The 19,990-nt window shown below is 52.6% G+C and overlaps 1 protein-coding gene and 1 long non-coding RNA gene across 2 annotated transcripts; one reads left to right on the top strand and one right to left on the bottom strand.

The window, feature by feature from the left end:
• Positions 1-3,331: 3,331 nt before the first annotated feature.
• Positions 3,332-14,159, bottom strand: LOC126995041 (pneumococcal serine-rich repeat protein-like). The gene is made up of 3 exons (XM_050854342.1): positions 10,633-14,159; positions 3,926-4,296; positions 3,332-3,366 (listed from the first exon to the last, which is right to left on the bottom strand). Exons 1-3 carry the CDS (start codon positions 12,450-12,452, stop codon positions 3,332-3,334), a joined length of 2,226 nt encoding a protein of 741 aa, XP_050710299.1. The 5' UTR covers positions 12,453-14,159.
• On the top strand, positions 4,595-7,008 carry LOC126995042 (uncharacterized). The gene is made up of 2 exons (XR_007749841.1): positions 4,595-5,178; positions 5,302-7,008. It is a non-coding gene; the product is annotated as an uncharacterized LOC126995042 (long non-coding RNA).
• Positions 14,160-19,990: the final 5,831 nt, after the last annotated feature.

Raw genomic sequence — 19,990 nt, 5'->3', positions numbered from 1 at the left:
TAGACAGGCTGGTGACATTAAGGAGTCCAGCCACGCCTTAAGGGGAAGCCATTAAATCCCGATGGTGTTGTGTTGCTTTTGTGTTGTCCGGAAGAGCACCGCAACACACACACACACACACACACACACACACACACACACACGCACACACACGCGTTGCTGCGGTAGGGAAATAATTATAGTGGAGCAACTGCCTCTCTCTCTCTCTCTCTCTCTCTCTCTCTCTCTCTCTCTCATTTTGGCAGTCGTGTTGATCATGGACGCCTACGAGAGAGAGAGAGAGAGAGAGAGAGAGAGAGAGAGAGAGAGAATCATTTATATTTAATACATAACAGACCGTTCGTTGGTTGCGTACTTGTTTTGGACGCGTTCCAGGACACACAAGCTTGGGGGGAGGCCGCTGAGTGTGTGTGTGTGTGTGTGTGTGTGTGTGTGTGTTGCGGGATACGGTAAGGACAACTCAAACACAACTTCATCATCCTACCTTCCTATCCTATTATTTATCCTTCTATATTACTATTTAACTATTTATCTAATACTGTTTATTATGAGTCATCTATAATAAGACTTCTTTTTCTCTGTAACTCCTTTGCATATCTATTCTATTCATTTGTATTTCTTTTTATTCGTTTTTTTATCGTTTCTCTTTCTAATCTTTCTTTTTTTTTATCAGATTTCTCATTATTTCTTTCAATCAATTTCCTTTTCTCTCCACTTCTACCTCTCCCTTCTCTTCTTCCTCCTCCTTCTACCTTCTCTTTCATTCATTTATATTTTTTTTGTTCGTTTTCTTATTGCTTCTCTTTCTAATTTACCTTTATTTTATCAGATTTCTCATTATTTCTTTCAATCAATTTCCTTTTCTCTCTACTTCTATCTCCCCCTTCTACCTCTCCCCTCTCCCTCCTCTTCTTCCTCCTCCTTCTCCTCTTTGCATCTACATCTGATTCCTTATTCCTCCTCCTCTTCCTACTCCTCTCTCCTCTGACCTCTCATAAACCAAGTCCACTTTCTTGACCCGGCCGCCCACCCATTCGAGGTCATCTTTTATAGCCCCTAATGTCACCCTCCATTACTCCCGACTCCTTGCATTAGCCTGTGTGTGAGAGTACGGTCCTTCGCCCCCTCCTATCACCCCCCCCCCATTAACTGTATGACCCATTTACCGTCTCCTTATAGTTCTTGGTCCCATTACCCCGTCACGTGGCTACCCATTTTGAGCCTACTCCATTAAGTGTGTGTCGCCTGTTTCCCCTTCATACGGTTTGCTACCCCTTTTTCCCCCTTTTCCATTAACTTAGTCTACCTCCTCTCCTCTCCTCTCCTCTCTCTCTCTTATTCCTTTCTATCATCAGTTCTCTACCTCTTATCATGTTCTTCCTCTTTCTACCCCATTCATTAACTGCGTGTATTTTGCCTCTTCTCCCCTCTTTTTCCTTTTTCCCCTTCGACTATCGCTTCTCTCTATCTCTAACTTGTCCATTTTATAACTCTCTACCTCTCTTCTAAGTCCTTCAGTATTCACACATATTCAAATTACCCCCGTTTCGGCTCTATCACCTCTACATTATCATCACCATCATCACCTGCACTATACACTCCCACACGGCGCACATTCACTGTTTTTTTTTCGCCCTGAACGCAAATATATGATCTGCTTGCTCCGCCGCACCTTACGCCCCCCTCCGCCACCTGTAGGAACACACCTGAGCAACGCCATCCATTTAGAAACACCTGCCAGCCGCATCACCGCCACCACTGCGCCGCCGAGGTGAGCAAAAGCCGGAAGATACAAAAATGATGGAGGTGATGGTGATAGTGGGTGATGGAGATGACGCGGAGTGCGGGGAGGAAGGGGGGATGGAGATGGCAGGGATAAGGATGCAAGGACGAGGGATAGGGAGGAAAGGGGTGAGGGCGACTAATGGGCTAGAGGGAGCTACGTAAATGTTCTCCTGTGTGGTGTGTTGTGTGGTGTCGGCCGCTGCCAGCACAGCACCACCCGCCCACAGCCAGGGGCAGCGGCGGCAGTGGCGGAGGTGGAGGTGGTGGTGGTGGTGGTGGCGGCGGTGGATGTGTCTGAGTGTGTGTGTGTGGAGTGGTGGTGCCTACCAGGTGCAGAGCCAGGCCCAGGTGGTGCAGGAGGGCGAGGGCCACTGTTACTATGGCATCGCCGCCGCCGTCGTCCGGGCCGCCGCCGCCGCCGCCCACGCAGAGGGCGAGGATGGCGGCGACGGGCCGCTCCACCATTACCAAGAGGCACACCATCAAGCAGGCGACTCCTGGCCACCCAGCTGGTCCGCGGCGGCCCAGCTGGCCTGGCGCGGCGTCCTGGCAGCGGCGGGCGCAGGGAGCAACAGCCAGGCGTGGGGGAAGGGGGGCAGGGGAGGAACAGGGGGGTGTCGGAGGGGAGGAGTGAAGGGCATTTTTTGACCTGTGTTCAGATGCCACAAAGGGCGTCACGTTCACGATCGTCGCTAACCTCAGCCGCCACGACTGCTGCCGCGGACACATCGACACACGCAGGGCACCGTCCTGGCGTACTTGTCACCAGCCGGGTCAGTCTTTGTGACGTCAACAATGTACCCACCAGCCCCGAGGCAGCCGCTACGCCGCCCTTCGCTCCGTCCCTAGCGGCGCCGCGGGGCACGGCTTACCTCCCAGACGCAGGGCGTGCACATCACTGCGGGGCGGGGCGGGGCGCGGGCAAGGGCGGCGGCCACACTCTGGCACGACTGGCACTCGTCCGCGCCCCGCCCCGCCTCTGCCAAGGCCTGCTGTCTCCGGCGTGCCCCATGGCGGAGTGTTGGAGCAGCGGCTCGAGGCTCCCGGACCCGGCGACACGCGCGGCGCACCGCCACTGAGGCACACACGCCCAAGCCGCGCACACCACGTGGGCGGCGGCCGCCCTGGCCCACTGACCTTGACTGACACGAAACAGCACCTGTGGCGGCTAGGCGGGAGGCGGCGAGGTGGAGGACCAGCCCGGCCCGGCCCGGCCCGCCCTGCCCGCCGGGACCTACCTCCCTAACGCCGTTGGTCTGCTCGGCGCCCATGCTGCCGCGGGTGCGCCCTCCCGCCCCTGGTTGGTCCTCACTGCGGCGGCCGTCGCTGCGCCTCACCGCCAAATATACCACCGAGACGAGGAGCTGCTCTGCCGCGCATCCCACGACTTATCAGCCGCCAAGACAACGACCAGAATAGTAGGGCGCGCGGCCCCCCGAACCGTTTTCTTTCACAGCTTACCAGCCCAGTTTCTACAATGCCGCGACAACTATTAGGGAAAACTGAAGTGTTGCGGTGACTAGGACGTGTTACTAAGGGCAGGCCTTTAAGGTGTGGGAGGCGGCGGCACGTCAAGAGGAGCTAAACAGGAACATAGAGAGGACGTCGGTAATAATACGACTTTAGCAAAAGATGAAGCGATAACAGCCTGCCAAGTGCGTCAAGCGGGCACCATAACACCCCGCCCCAGCCCCACGACTAACCCTCCCTGTTGCATGACGCGCGGGAACACCTTTGTCTGGGGCGCTGCGTCTTATATTGCTTACAATGCCAGTAACCTCCAAAATGACTCACATGGGGACAGTGTTTCGTCGACATCTTGCTGGGTGATGAAGCAACAAATGGAGAACTATACAGTGCCTACGGGAAGAGAAGCAGGAAGGTACGGCAGGGTAACAGAAAGCTGTACATGATGGGAAACAGGTGATGGGAAGAGACAAGGTGTTTTAAAGATTCATTCTGACACACTCAGGCACTCACCAGACGCCACACCCAGGCACTCAGCAGCGGCACACTCAGGCACCGTGCAGCCACTCAGCCACCGCCCCGGCACACCGCCGCGCGTGCTGAGGTGGAGTGCCGCGTGAGGACAGAGCACCGTGGCTGGCCGGTATATATCAGCTGCAGCAACAATACATACAGCAGGGGGACGTGGGTGCGGCAGGGTGCCCCGCAGCCCCGCACGTCCCGCCCCGCCGGCAGGCAGGCTCCCGGTGCCGCAGTGGAGGCGTGTGGGGGTGGGGGCCTGACGCCCGGGTGAGGAGCATGCACAGGGCCGGCCATCGCGACACCGGGCGCCGCCAAGACAGAATGCACAGAGGAAAACTCACGTGGCTGTTGACATAAGAGTCGCGGTAGTGGTGGCGAGCACGAGGACGAAGGCGGCGCCGACGGGACGAGTCTGACGACGCCGAGCGTGAAGACAGGCGGCGGCGAGGGTGTCCGCGGTGGTGGCGGCGCTCCGACGAGTGGTCCCGCTCACGCCGCCGGCCGTAGTGCTCCCGCTCACTGCTGCAAGAAGCACGCCCCACAGGGTTAGTGGCGGCCACCGCGCGGCCACTCCCCAGGGACACTCACCTGACGAACCTACCTCTGTTGGCGGCGATGGCGGCGACTCCTCCGGCGGCAGGCTCGGCAGGGGCGGGACACCTGATCCGTGCCCCTGCGGCTGCTACTGCTACCCTACTGACCACAGCACGAGACTCACCTTACACCTGACACACACACCTGCTGCCTGGCCCCCTGAACCCCTGCACACACACACACACACACACACACACACACACACACACACACACACACACACACCTGGACGCCACCGAGGTGATGCAGGTCTCCTCCTCGCTCGAGAACTCGGGGCTGTCACGGGATCGCTCCACCTCCAGACTACAGCACCCGCCCATCACCCCACCCTCACGCCATGGCCCCCGCCCCGCCCCGCCCCGCACACTACAAGACCTCTTCTGGGTACGGCTTTAACCTACTGCCGCTCATCGACCACGCAATACACAGGGAATACTTAAGAGTAGTGGTGGTGGTGGTGGTGATGCCTCGTCCACCAGTTGCTGACGGAGGGCCAGTGGTGCCAGTGCCGAGGTGTCACGCACGTCCACACCTCACAATTACTTCCACCCGTCAGTGCCTGTCATCACGGAGCTCGAGTTACCAGCGTGTTTGTTTACATTGCCGCGCCGGGGAAGGTTTTGTCACCGCGGCGATAAAGCGTGGCGTGAGGAAGACGACAGCAACCCTTGGATTCGAGTTTCATTATAGTCCAGTCTTGTACGTGTTGGAGGGCAGGATGAGAGCGTTACGAGATCAAGGCCTCACTTATTGTCAGGGTTGGTAGAGACGATATGACAGGAAGGTTCAGATAAGAATTTTGAAGGTTAGGTGACACGATACAAGCCTTACAAGATCAGTGATGCGAGGGTTACGAGATCATGGACTCACTCGTTGTCAGGGTTGGTAACGAAGATACGACAGGAAGGTTCAGATAAGAATTTAGAAGGTTAGGTGACACGATACAAGCCTTACAAGATCAGTGATGGCCAGTCGTTGTATATACTCAATCCTGTAACGTGCTGAATGGCGGGATGCTTGCGTTACGAGATTATGGAGTCACTCGTGTATATATATGAGGGGAAGATATACAAGGAAAGTTTTGGCAAGCATTTACAGGGTTAGGTGACGCGATACAAGCCTTACAAGATCAGTGATGGCCAGTCGTTGCAGATACTCTACTCTGTAACGTGTTGGAGATTATAGTCACTCGTATGTGGGGAAGATATACAAGGAAAGTCTTGGCAAGCATTCACAAGGTTAGGTGACACGATACAAGCCTTACAAGATCAGTGATGGCCAGTCGTTGCATATACTCTACTCTGTAACGTGTTGAATGGCAGGACGCGAGTGTTACCAGATTATAATGTCACTCGTTGTTATTTTAAGTAAGGGATATAGGTCAGGAAAATTTTGTCAAACATTCACGACATGGGTGACACGATACGACGACTACGAGTTAGGTGATTAGCTTCAACAGGGAGCCAACTATCTGTGGCACTCAATTCATGGACACGTGGGCAACTTGGCACTCCATCGCTCACTAATTCTTAACCCGGTAGCAGCGACGGGCCAAATATGTGGCTTTACAGTATACCAGCGTCGGGCCAAATTCTTGCCTTGACATAAACCCCAAAAATAGAGGATACATAAACTGATCACAAATGCATTAATACATACAATATATACTAATGGTTGGCGTGAGTGATGATTTTTTTCTCATTAATTCGCTTAGAGGGCCTTTAAGAAACATGATCCCCGCAGCTACTGGGTTAAAGATCACCACTTCTTGTATGAAACGGGATATATGAACAAACTTAAAACAGGGAATGAATAGCAGTAAGAGGGTGAGTATAGGTGGGTCGTCTGGTGAGTGTGTGAGTGTGGAGTGAGGCAACACAGGCAAACGGGAACTGAGAGTGAGGAGAGCTGAGGAAGCGCTGATACAGACCGACACACACGACTCGTCAGCGATAGCGGCTACACCGGGGACACGTGGAGCCAAATCAACCGCATGTGTGAATGAGGGACATTATCAAACGCATCGGGCTCCAATTACGATCATTTTCAAAGCCCACAGGGGAGATTAACCGTTTTTTTGGGGGGTGCTCTTCCCGTTCAGATGCAAAGGCTATGTAAAACTATCACTAGGATCACAAAACAGGCAATAAAAAAGCACAGGAATTTCTACGTAAGGCTTTGAAACAGGCGAACCAAGGTGCCGAACGTTCAAGAATACATTACGATTATTAACCGAGACCACAGAAGAGGTTAACCGTTTTTTTGGGGGGTGCTCTTCCCGGCTTTGTAAAACTATCACCAAGGTCACAAAACAGTCCAGCAACTAATACGAATGTCTTTTCAAACGGGTGAACTGAAGTGCTGAGACGTTCAAATATATCAAGCTCCAATTACGTTCATTTTCCAAGACGACGGAGATGATTAACCGGGTTCTGGTGTGTACTTTTCCCGTTCAAGGTCCAGAGGCTTTGGAAAACTATCACCAGGATCACAAAACAGTCCAGCAACTAATACGATTGGCTTTTCAAACGGGTGAACTGAAGTGCTGAGACGTTCAAAAATATCAAGCTCCAATTACGTTCATTTTCCAAGACGACAGAGATGATTAACCGTTTTTTTTTTTGGATGCATAGGACAGGATCACAAGTCTATCGAAAGCATGGAAACTTGTACGAGAGGCTTTTCAGGCGGGGGATAAAGGGGACGAGATTGTAAGAATATGGACGTGAGTATCTTAACAACGCGTGGCGGAGGCGGTGCGAGGCGAGGGGCGACGCGCTACTGCCCAGGCGACACTGACACCGGGAATCCTGTCACTGGACGGATACGGATGCTTTTATCAGCCTCTTGCGTGAGACAGACATTATCAAGCTGTCTACCTTCCTGAGCCCCGCCGACACACCATTCACTACACAGCTGTCTCCTTCTCCTCCTACTCCTTACCCTCCTCCTCCTCCTCCTCCCTTTCTTTCATTTTCTTATCCTTTTCTTTACCAGCATACTTTCCCTGTTGCCTTCCTTTTCCTCCTCCTCCTCTTCCTCTTTCATTTTCTTATCCTTTTCTTTACCAGCATTCTTTCCCTGTTGCCTTCCTTTTCCTCCCTTATATTTTTCCTCCTCCTCCTCCTCCTCTTCCCTTTCTTTCATTTTCTTATCCTTTTCTTTACCAGCATACTTTCCCTGTTGCCTTCCTTTTCCTCCCTTATATTTTTCCTCCTCCTCCTCCTCTTCCTCTTTCATTTTCTTATCCTTTTCTTTATCAGCATTCTTTCCCTGTTGCCTTCCTTTTCTTCCCTTATATTTTTCCTCCTCCTCCTCCTCTTCCCTTTCTTTCATTTTCTTATCATTTTCTTTACCAGCATTCTTTCCCTGTTGCCTTCCTTTTCCTCCCTTATATTTTTCCTCCCCCCCTTTCCTCCTCTTTCATCTTCCTTTCCTTTTCTTTACCAGCATTCTTTCCCTGTTGCCTCCCTTTCATTCCCTTTATATTTTTCCTCCTCCTCCTCCTCCTCCTCCTCCTCCTCCTTTTACTCTAGTCGGTTTTGTGTTGAGAGAGGGGGGAGGGGGGGTGGTCAGCTGACTGTGATTATTAGGGGAGTTTAAAAATTAGTTCATTGATTTTTGTCTTGATTTAGTTTGTTTATTAAGTTTATTTTAGTTTAACATCCTAAGGAGGCATGGTTGGGGGTATTGCAGGGAGGGGGGGAGAGCGGGAAAGGACCCCCCCCCTCCCCTCCCCCCCATCTCGTATCAGGTCAGGAAGTCATGGCCCAAGCGTTCAGATGGTGTAATTTCCGGTGATGTTCTACAGGTATATAACATCAACATCCTCCCCCCTGCTTCCCATCCTAACCCCAACCTCCGCTCCCCCCTCCTCCCTCCCTCTATTCTAATCCCCAATCCCTCTCTACTTTTCCATTTCCCAATCTCCAGCCCCTCCGTCCTTCCTCCCCTTCCCCTTCAACCATATCCCTTTCCTCCTTCCTTCTCCTATTCCCCAACACCTAACACCTCCCTCTTTCCCCTTCTCTCTAATCCCCAGCCCCTTCTTCCTTCTTTCTCCCTTCCCCAATCCCCAGCCCCTCCTTTCTTCTTCCCTTCCCCAATCCCCAGCCCTTCTCTTCCCCCTTCCCAATCCCCAGCCCCTCTTCCTTCCTTTCCCCCTTCTACAATCCCTAGCCCCTCCTTCCTTCCCCTTTTCCCAACCCCCAACCCCTCCCTCTTACCCCTTCTCTCTAATCCCAAGCCCCTCCATCCTGCTCTCCCCCTTCCCCGATGCCTGCCCCTTCTTCTTCCCCCCCTTCCTCCCCCCTCTACCCTCTCCCTCACTAAGTTTTTCATGTGGTCACTGTTTTCTCCCCTTGCTAGTTTCCCCTCCCTCCCTCACCCACATGTGCTAATTTTCCCTTCCCTTCCCCTCTTCCCTCCTCCCAAACCACCTCTCCCCTCCCTCCCGCTCTCCCTCCTTCCCCATTTTCATTTGATCGCTGTCGGCTTTCCCCTCACTCTATCTCCCCCCGACACCTCTACGCGTTACAGCCTCCTCCTCCTCTTCTATCCTCCCCTCCTGTCCCCGCCTCTCCCTTCCTCCGTTCCCTTTCATCTGGTCTGTATAGCCGCGGACACCCCACAACACAGGCTGGCGCGGTGGTGATTGTCCGTTTGTCCGTCTGTCTGTGTGGCTGGACGCGGACCAACTCAACTCGGCCGTGTGAGCAGTGTTACCAGTCACACTCAGACCAATGCATTTACAGTTTCAGGCCCAAAAACTATCGTACGACCCCAATAATGATGTTTAATTAACCCGGTAGCTGCGGGGATCATATGGGCTGGTATTATAAGACACATTCGCTTGTCACATCAACTATTTCTAAAGGTCAAAGTGGGGATCATTCGGGTTCTAATGAGTGTTTCTTTAAGCTCACGGTACAGAAGAAGGGTCAAACTACCACCAGGGTCATAAAACTACTTCTGGAAATGCCCCAAACTCCTAGGAAAGCCTTGTCAAATTGGTGAACTTTGGACACGAAATGTTTAGTAATACGGCCCAAACATTGTCTTAAAGGCCCCTCCCTCTAAGTGACAAAAATGAGAAAAACATCATCACTTACGCAAACCATTTCATAATATATATCAACGCATTTGTGATCAGTTTATGCATCATCTATTTTTTGGGGGGGGTTTATTTCATGGCAAAAATTTGGCCCGTCGCTGGTACACGGTAAAGCCACAAATTTGTCCCGTCGCTGCTACACGGTAAAGCCACAAATTTGTCCCGTCGCTGCTACACGGTAAAGCCACAAATTTGTCCCGTCGCTGCTACACGGTAAAGCCACAAATTTGGCCCGTCGCTGCTACACGGTAAAGCCACAAATTTGTCCCGTCGCTGCTACACGGTAAAGCCACAAATTTGTCCCGTCGCTGCTACACGGTAAAGCCACAAATTTGGCCCGTCGCTGGTACATGGTAAAGCCACAAATTTGGCCCGTCGCTGGTACACGGTAAAGCCACAAATTTGGCCCGTCGCTGGTACATGGTAAAGCCACAAATTTGGCCCGTCGCTGGTACACGGTAAAGCCACAAATTTATCTCGTCGCTGCTACCGGGTTAAGGTCAGTGTTGAAAGGGTCAAGTATCATTTTTCTTTTATGTATTTATGGGTCAGTAACCGAGAAATACGAGGTGCTGAGTGGGGTAGTCTAGTAGCGTTGTGTGGGAGTCGAGCCGCCCGCCAGCACTCAACACCTAACCGCCCGCGCAAACACCCGCCACCCGCCCGCTGAGTCATGTGTTTATCGCCGGGCATCCACCGCCGAACACTTGCTTCCTGTCCGTCGGCTGTTTATGTTTCCTCGCGTGGCAGGTTGTGTGTGTGAGCGCCGCGTTGGTGACAAACATCTCCTGGGATTTGAACAGGAGGAGGACCTTGAGCGAATGGGTGTTGCTTTTCCTTTCATTGGTAGTAGTAGTAGTAGTAGTAGTAGTAGTAGTAGTAGTAGTAGTAGTAGTAATAATAATAATAATAATAATAATAATAATAATAATAATAATAATAATAATAATAGTAAAGTATGATAGGTTGGGTAGAGTTGGGTTGAAGTTTGTCACGGCAGCAGTCACTTAAAAGTTCTTGATCAAAGCGCGCGCAAACACACACACACACACACACACACACACACACACACACGGCACCTGTCTTCACCCTTCACCTGTCACACACGCACCCCCCCCCACCCCCTACCCCCTCCTCGGGCCCGTCATTACCTTCTCCGGGACTTCTTGGCCTTGCGCCTGAAGGAGATGAAGCAGGGGCAGCAGTAGAGGGCGGAGCGGCGCCGCTCGCTGGCACTCTCGTCGTCCGATATGTAGGCGACGGTCTTGATGGAGGCAGACAGACCACCTGTTGACTTGACGGAGGGAGAGGTGACGGTGAGGGAAGAGGCGGAGGAGGCGGTGGTGCTGGAGGAGGTGGAGGAGGAGGCGGAGGAGGACGCGGAAGACGAGGCGGGCGAGGGCACGGCGATGGGGGAGGAGCAGGGCGCCTGGCGGCCGGCACTGAGGTCCCTGACTTGGGGCGTAACGCGCGTCCCCAGGAAGGAGGAGGCGCGCGAGGAGGACTTCTCGCTGCTGGTCACCTTGTGGTAGGACAGGGACTTGCTGGGCCGCGAGTCCCCGCTGCCGCCCGACGGGGACCGCACGAAGGCCAGCATCTCGTCCTTCACGAACTCGAACACTTCCTTGCTCTTGCTCCTTTCCTCCTCGGGCCCGGGCGTCGCCGCGGCCACCACCCGTTCGGAGCCGCCCTCGTCGCGGAGGCAGGCGGGGTCGCCATCGTCCAGGTCGCCCAGCTCGCGGCACTCCTTCGTGTAGGTCTCGGCGGCACGCAGGGCGTCGCTGCCGGCCTGGGTGGCCTGCACGCCACGATCCTGGGTCCCTGCCGCCGCAGCCACCGCCACCACCGCGGCACCACCCTCCACCTCCGCCTCGCCCTGTGCTCGCGGCGGCTTCCCATCCTTCTTGCCGCCATGCTTGCCCTTCACTTTCCGCTTCCGCCGCTTACGCCTGTGGGAGTGCCGTCGCGGCCGGGCCCCCACGCCCCCCGCGCCCTCCACGGCCTCCCGCCGTTGTCGCTTCTCGCGCCGCGCACGCAGAATGCACAGCAGCCTCTCGTGTACCTTCTTGCGTACCTCCAGGTACTCGACGCCGTAGAGCACCGAGATGGAGTCCCACTGTCTCACAACACTGATATGTTTGCACGTTCTCGGGGCGGCCAGGGACTGCACGGAGCCCTGGCTGCTCTGCTCCAGCCCCCGCACGTTCAGCAGCGGGAAGGCGCCGCGCCCACCCTTAGCGGGGTCTCGCTCACACGGCCGGGCCGACGCCGGTGGGGAGCCGGGCCGGGTGCACGTCCTGCCGCCACTGGCACCCTGGGCGGCACTAGCCTCCTCCCGCCGAGCCCTCTCCGCGCCGGGGCTCGCTGTGGCCCCGCCACGCCCCGTCGGTGAGTCCAGCCGGCAGCCTGCGGGCGCCTCCTGCACCAGCTGGATGCGGGAGCGGGACACCCCTGCCGCGTCTTTGCGGCACAAGGTACAGCTGGCGGCGCTGAGGGAGCCATCGACCGTCTGGATCGCCGGCAGAGCGCTGCTGTCCGTGGTCAGCATCTCGCCGCTCCCCCGCGTGCTGAAGACGTGCTGGCCTACGCCGCCTCCCCAGCCGCCGCCCTCCTTCGCCTCCTTCCTACGAGCCCCGTCGAAGGGGCTGGAGGACCGACCATTCTGCGGAGGGCGGGGCCGCGCCTTGCCGTGGAAGGAGCCGCCCTTGCCTGGGGGAGCTGAGCCCCCGTGACGGTGTTCGTGCTTGTTGGAGGCCCCGTGGACGGCGACCTCCGGGTGGCGGCGGCGGGGGAGGAGGTGCACCACCAGCCACCGGTAGAGGGATCCCCCCAGGCGGCGGGAGTTGCTCCTCACAGGCATCCAGGGGCCATGTACCCGGGGTCTGGGGCCCACCACGCCGCTTCCATGACACAGGGGATGCCGCCCCCCGCCTGAGCTGCTGCAGGCGACCACCAGCCACCAGAAGACCATCACATGTTACGGGCACGGGGCGGGCACCGGACCGGACGGGGGCACCAGTCAGTGGTCACAGCGAGGCGGCGGGGCGGGGCGGGGCGGGGTGGGCGCCGTGGGGTGGCCGCTGCCGTGCCGCACCGCCAGGCCTCCCTGCAGCGGGCCTTGGGGCGCCTCCATCGCGGCCCATCAGGTACACACGCCGCCACACGCCGTCATGCCGCCACGCCGCGCCACGCACACCATCTCCACGCCCAGCACACGCACACCCACACCCACACAGGGACGACACTCCACGTGGCGGGACTACAAGGCTGACGGAGGGAGTGACACGCCCGCCACGCCTTACTGGTGGCCGGGGGACGAGTGGCTCATGGGCGTGACGGAGGCGGGGTGGCGGCGGCGACGGGGCAGTGGAGGCGGCGCGAGAAGTGTGGCTGAGTAGAGGCCCAGAGTGGGCAGAGTAGAGAGAGAGGGAGCGAGAGGCCGAGCGCCGTCAGGAGAGACTGAGGGTAGAGAGTGGAAGGCGAGAGGGAGGCGGCGCGTCAGGGGAGCGTCGCCCCAACACTGGCCAGGCGGCGGCTCGGTAGCTCTCAGCAGGCATCCTCCGGCCGCACGCCGACGCAGCAGCGGACTCGTCGCGTCTGGCGCTCTCACACGGCCACTCAGCTAACACACACACACACACATACACACACACGCCTGACACACAGGGACTCCCAGAGAGGGGTCCTCCGCCAGCAGGCACACGAAAACCCGACCACCGAGCTAAACTTTATACTTCAGAGAACGGTGGTGACAGCTGGTGGCCCTCCCCCGCACCCCCACCCATCCCGGCCCCGTGCGTCACCCCGTGGGGCGGCAGCAGCACGCCTTCCCGTCACCCGGGGCTCACCAGTGTCCGCGCCCCGACACACGACAGAGATCAATAGAAGCTTCACTGCTGCCGGAGACCAACTGGTGCCTCTCGCCTCCCAGCCCTCGCTCATTTCCTGCCTGATGCTTCGGGTTAGCTGACCTCCGCCCCCCTCCCCCCTCACACCCCCAGCAGCACGCCCCCGCAAGCAACACCTAAACCCCAGGAGGTGATGAAGGTTACGGGGCCAAGAGGTGATGTGATGGAGGAGGAGGAGGAGGAGGAGGAGGAGAAGGAGGAGGAGGAGGAGGAGGAGGAGGAGGAGGAGTACATGAGGAAGATAAATAAGGGGCACGTGAGGGAAAGAAGATGAGGAAAAGACGAGCGAGAGAAAGGAGAAAGACAAAGAGAGTGAGAGGAAGAAGATGACAAGGAGGATGGGAATAAGAGAACAGTGATAAAGGAGGGAGGAAGAGAGACGAAGAAGACAACGACGAGGAAGATAAAAAGGAAGAGAAAACAGGGAGAATTTTAACAGAAGAAAGAAGAGGAGGAAGATGAACAAACCCCTGATAATAAAAAGAAAAAGGAGAAAGAAGAGGAATAATAAAGAGGAAACTGATAAAGCTGAGAAAGAGGATAAAGAGGAGGATGAGGAAAACAGTAATAAAGAAAGGAGGACAGAACAGAGGACAATAAAGACGATAAGAACGAGAAAAACCCTGATAACAGAACATAAGGAAGAAGAAGAAGAAGAAAAAGAAGAAAACCGTAATAAACGAAGGATGAGATTGAAGAGAAGAGGAAGAGGAGGTGGAGGAGGAGAAGAAGGATAAAGACGAGGAGGAAAAAAAAAAAAGGAAAATAAAATAGCACCCCCTAAAAAAAAAAAAAAACGCAAGAATGGAAAACGTACTCGCTCGGAAGTAAGTCAGCGTGTAGGGGTGTTGGGGGGTGTTGGGGAAGGGGGGGGGGGGACGTGACGCGCGAAGACTGGGTTACTGGATGCTGCTGCTGCTGATGATGATGATGGGGACGTTTGGTGCCCGAGGGTGTTATAAGCAGGCGAGAGACATGGGTTGGTGTGTTGCTGAGTCTTCAATCAATATGTAAGTCTCGGTCTCGGGGTCTCTCTCTCTCTCTCTCTCTCTCTCTCTCTCTCTCTCTCTCTCTCTCTCTCTCTCACACGATGTTTATTTTTATTGGACGATCAGGATTACCATGACAACTCCTCCGCCTCCACACACACACTAACACACACACACACACACACACACACACACACACACACATACACACACACGCACGCACAAAGTCAATTGGTACATTAATTTAATTAGGAAAACTCATCTCGATTCTTTCATTGTAAATTCCAGACAGGCATTTAAACCCGACAAAGGGACACACACACACACACACACACACACACACACACACACACACACACACACTCATGGAAAACAAGACCATCAATATTTCCTGTTGTTTATGTCATTGCCCTCTGTGTGTGTGTGTGTGTGTGTGTGTGTGTGTGTGTGTGTGTCCGTCTGTCTCTTAATACCATCCACTCCGGAGGCCGCAACTCACGCCCTGAGCCTCCAATTTCCTCAAGTGACAAGGAGGAGGAGGAGAAAGAGGAGAAGGAGGAGGAGAAAGAGGAGAAGGAGGAGGAGAAGGAGGAGGAGGAGGAGGAGGGACAGAAAAAAAAGGGTTCCAAATCTTCGTCAAGGAGGTGGAGGAAGGAGGAGGAGGAGGAGGAGCATCCAACTGAAGAAGCAATGAGGTGAGGTAAAGCAAGGATCAAGAAGAGGAAGAAGAAGAAAAAGAAGAAGAAGAAGAAGAAGAAAACAAAAAAAACTGTGGATGAGATGTAAGAGGAGAGGAAGAGGAGGTGGTGGAGGAGGAGGAGGAGAAAGAAAGAAGCATCAGAGAGGAGGAGGAGGAGGAAGAGGAGAAGGAAAAAAAGAAAGAGAAACACAGAAAAGGGATGAGGAGAAAGAGGACAGACAAGAATCAAAGAGGAGGAAGGGCAGATGCATTGAACCGGAGGAGGAGGAGGAGGAGGAGGAGGAGGAGGAGGAGGAGGAGGTAGCGAGGAGGAAAGGCGGCTCGTTAGGGAGATAAGCCAAGATTCCGGGAGCCTTCACAAGGTATCAATCGAAGTCACGCCCTTGCCTTGCCTAGCGCCCAGGTGAGGGGGAAGGGAGGAGGGAAGGGAGAGCTAAGGGGATAAGAAAGGAAGGGGGATAAGACGCAAAGAGAAGGGACATGGGATAGGAGATGGAAGGGGATGGTGGTGATAGTGGTGTTGAAGAGAGAGACAGGGGAAAGAGAGAGGAGAGCAAAGGTGACGTCTGATGTGTGTGTTTCATGTGTTGCAAGATACGAGTGAGCTGGGAATAACAATAACAAGGAGAGGGAGACAAAGAAACGAAAGAAAGAGAAAAAGGAGGGAAAAAAAGAACAAGATAAGATACGTGACAAGAAGATAAAGATAAAAAGAAAGGATGTAGCTGGATATGATGAGAGAGAGAGAGAGAGAGAGAGAGAGAGAGAGAGAGAATGGAAACTAGCATTATTAGTGTTATTTGTATTCAGGAAGAGGAGGCGAAGAGGAGGAGGAGGAGGAGGAGGAGGAGGAAGTGTGCGAAGAAGAGATCCTGTGATTTAAAAGACTGCGATAGGCCAATAATGAAAAAAAAAAGAGGAAGAGGAAGAAGAGGAGGAAGAGGAGGCTTTTTCACTCTTCTCAGCTTCCACCTTCATCCATGCATACAACTAACTCCACACACTTCTCCCTTCCACTTCATCTCCACTTTCTCCATCTTTTCCTCCTCCATCAAACTCCACTCTTCTCTTCCCCCATATTTCATCTCCTCCAGTTTCTCCATCTTTCTCCTCCTCCTCCACCAGAATCTCATCTCCTCCACTTTCAGCATCTCCACACTCTTCTCCCACTATCTGTCATCTCCACTCTCTCCTCCACCCAACTCCACTATTATCAATCACCATATCTCATCTCCACTTCTCCATCCTTCTCCTCTTCCTCCACCACCAAAATCTCCCATCTCCACACACTTCTCCACCAAACTCCACTTCTCCAGCATCCCATCCACCCACTCCACCCAAAAATAAATTACGTCACTTTAGGGAAACAAAATTAAAACAAAACGCAAATGAAAAACAGAATGGAAAAGAGAGAGAGAGGGAGAGGGAGAGAGGGAGGAAGGGAGGGAAGGAAGGAGGGGAGTGCACGATCGATCACAAAGGAACAGCATAGAGGAAAGGGAGGGAGGGGAACGGAGGGAAGAGAGGGAGGGAGGGAGAGGAGGGAAAGCCGCAGGACCCAGCATCACAATACGAGGAAGAGAGAAGGGAGAGAGAGAAAGGGAGGGAGGGAGAGGGAGGAGAAAAAAAGAAGAGGGGAAAAATAATGGGAAACGAGAAGTAGAATCAATGGGCGTGAAGGACAAAGAGGAAAATAAAGAAGAGGAAAATATATATAAAAGTTCAGGGTGATTGTGTTTGTGAAATATCCACACACACACACACACACACACACACACACACACACACACACACACACACACACACACACAAGGGGAAAGGAAGCGAATACAGAAACATACAAGACCACGAAGAAGAAAGGAAGAGGAGGAGGAGGAAGGAGAAAAGGAAGAAGGAAGGCGAGATAAGAGAGGATGGAAGAAGAAGAGGAATACATAGGAATACATAGGAAGAACAGACACCAGAAGAAGAAGAAGTAGAAGTAACGATGGTGAGACAAAGAAGAAGGCGAAGAGAAACGATTGGAAGGATAGGACGAAGGGTAGAGGAGGAGGAGGAGGAGGAGGAGGAGGAGGAGGAGGTAAGAAGCAGATCGGAGGAGACAATGAAAGAGAAACAGGGTGACTGGACCACAACAATAGGAAAGAGAGCGAGAGCGAGAGAGAGAGAGAGAGAGAGAGAGAGAGAGAATAGTCCTCCAAAAAGTCTAAGGTCTTTCCTGCAACAGTTTCATTTACTCTCTCTCTCTCTCTCTCTCTCTCTCTCTCTCTCTCTCTCTCTCTCTCTCGCAGTCAATCCACGGAATGCAATATGCGTGTGAGGAAAGCATTAATACGAGAGAGAGAGAGAGAAAATGGAAGAGAAAATTAATCAACACTTTCCTTGAGGATTAAACACACACACACACACACACACACACACACACACACACACACACACACACACACACACACACACACCCAAGAAGATAAACCGAAAATCCAAATTACAAACGTGTCGAGAGAGAGAGAGAGAGAGAGAGAACGAAGGACTGAAACGTATGGCATAGTGGTGGTGATGCTGGTGGAGGGAGGAGGAGGAGGAGGAGGAGGAGGAGGAGGAGGAGGAGGAGGAGGGTGACAGGGAGGCGAGGCGAAAATCCATGAGCAGTGAGAGAGAGAGAGAGAGAGAGAGAGGTCAGTGGGACAGGGCTGGAGGGAGGCTTCAAGTGTTTACAGTACTACTATATACACCTCCTCCTCCTCCTCCTCTTCCTCCTCCACTACTAACACCTCTAATCTTCTGTCGCCTACTCTCTCTCTCTCTCTCTCTCTCTCTCTCTCTCTCTCTCTCTCTCTCTCTCTCGTACCCGTCCGATACACGTATTAATGAGGTCACTTGAGCCGAGTCTTCACCAATCAGGACGAGATACGTTTGATTCTCTCTTCATCATTATTATTTGGATTTCTATTAGTTATTTTTTTCTTTTACTCCGTTTCTTTATATTAATCTATTATTTGGATTTTCATTCGTTTTTCTTTCCTTTCTCTTCCTCGTCTATGTATATTTCCGTCTTCCTTTTCTTCATCTGTTGTTTGCATTCCCATTCTTCATTTTTCTTGTTTTGTTTTTCTTTTCTTCATCCTTTTTTTATGTGTTTTCGTTTTCGTTCGTTTTTCTTTAGTTCTTTTTCTTCATTCTCGTTTATTCCCTTTTCATTATTTTTTTCTTTTCTTCCCTTTCCTCGTCCTCTAACAATTATTTTCATTTCTATTACTTTTTCGGTTTTATTTTCCGTATCTTCTAACTATATTTGCATTTTCATTCTGGTATTCTTCCTTTTACTCATCCTCTATTCTCTTCCTTCCCGGTTTCCTTTCTTTCTCCTCGTATTTCTTCCTTTTTCCTTTCTCCTTCTCCTCCTCTTCCTAGTAATCCTCTCTTCCCCGAATTCCTTCCTTCCTTCCTTCTTCAATTCTCCTCATCGCCCTTCTTTTCCTCTTAACAAGTTCACTTCCTTCTGCGATTTTTAAAACTCACTCATTCTTTCTTTCCTCTCCTGATTCTTTTCCTCTAATCTCTCAACTCTCTCGTTCCACTTCCTCTCCTCCTCCTCCTCCTCCAAGTCGGGCTCAAGACTCGCTATTCATCAGAGGAAAAAGAACTCTCACTTTCTTTTCCTCCTCGCGAACACCTGGCTATACCTCACCTGCCGCGACGTCCAGGTGACACACACACACACACACACACACACACACACACACACACACACACACACACATCTTTAATCCTATGCCACTAAGAGGATGGAAACAAAATTATAAATAGATAAGTTTGCCCCAACATCTAACTCAAAAGAAAATGGGACACGCTATACATCTTACCTTTACCGACAGCGTTATCGACATATCTATAACTCTGTGCCTTTACCAGATGGTGTTAGTATCATCCCTTTCAGTTATCATGACCCAAGCAAAGGTTAACACGAATGAGAGAAGAGGGAGAGCTTTAAATAACATCCATTTTACACTGATCAATCTTTGGGATCAAACCTCAATAGAGAAGTTGGGATCCAGGAAACTTGAAACAGAATCCTTGTAGTCTCACGTTTCCTGATCCATTGTCATTGTGGTTATGAAGCCTCGGAAGGGGGCACTGATATAAAACTGAAACCGATATAGAAAACGGACAAACAGAGCGCTGAGACCTCATAACCTACCGCTATCTGTTATTAAATTAGTCATGTTGATATTGCGGCTTTAGATTAGGAGGGAGGGACTTAGATACTGAAGAGGTTGATAAAAATGGAAAGGAACAGACCACTTCAAACCCCACCTCACGTTTTCTTTCTATAGTGCAGATGACAGAAAACGCGTGAAGAGGGGTGACTTGCATATCGAGGAGTGTTATTTATAACTTGGATAGAAGAGGGAAACGAAAAACATAGAAAAATGGCAAAAATAGCATTCCAAACCCCACCTCACATTTTCTTTCATTAGTACTAGTGACAGAGAGGGCGTGAGGGGGGACTTATATATCGAAAAGTGTTAGTTTTGTCGATATTAAAGAAATAGGGAGTTAAAATATTGAAGCAAGAGGGAAAAAAGAAGAGAAAAAGGACCCTAAACCTCACCTCACGTTTTCTCTGTTAATATCCGTGACAGAGAACGCGTGAGGGGAGGGGTGACTTACATATCGAGGAGGTTGACAGCGAGGGACAGCCACTGCACGGAGGTAAGGTGGTCCCCGCGCGGCAGCTGGGTGAAGGAGGGGATGTGGCGGGTGCCCTGGTGAACGGCCGTCATCTTGGGCACGTTGAAGCTTCAGCGAACGAAGGAAAGGTCTAACCACACGTCCTGCACCCACATACGACGACGCAAGTGACGCAGAACAGACGCCGACCAAGTACTTCTTCTGCGGCGGCTTCAGGAAC

Source organism: Eriocheir sinensis, unplaced genomic scaffold (genome assembly GCF_024679095.1).
Source record: "Eriocheir sinensis breed Jianghai 21 unplaced genomic scaffold, ASM2467909v1 Scaffold966, whole genome shotgun sequence".
NCBI lineage: Eukaryota > Metazoa > Arthropoda > Malacostraca > Decapoda > Varunidae > Eriocheir > Eriocheir sinensis.
The sequence above is the reverse complement of the archived record's forward strand: the minus strand, read 5'-3'. Positions and strand labels throughout refer to the sequence as shown.

Excerpts from the sequence above, each read along its gene's own strand:
- LOC126995041 (XM_050854342.1), bottom strand. The coding sequence starts at position 12,452 with ATGGTCTTCTGGTGGCTGGTGGTCGCCTGCAGCAGCTCAGGCGGGGGG. Across the intron at positions 4,297-10,632 it reads GCCAAGAAGTCCCGGAGAAG|CAGTGAGCGGGAGCACTACG; the intron begins GTAATGACGGGC and ends TGCTTCTTGCAG. Across the intron at positions 3,367-3,925 it reads CGCACCCACGTCCCCCTGCT|CTCCTCTTGACGTGCCGCCG; the intron begins GTATGTATTGTT and ends GTTCCTGTTTAG.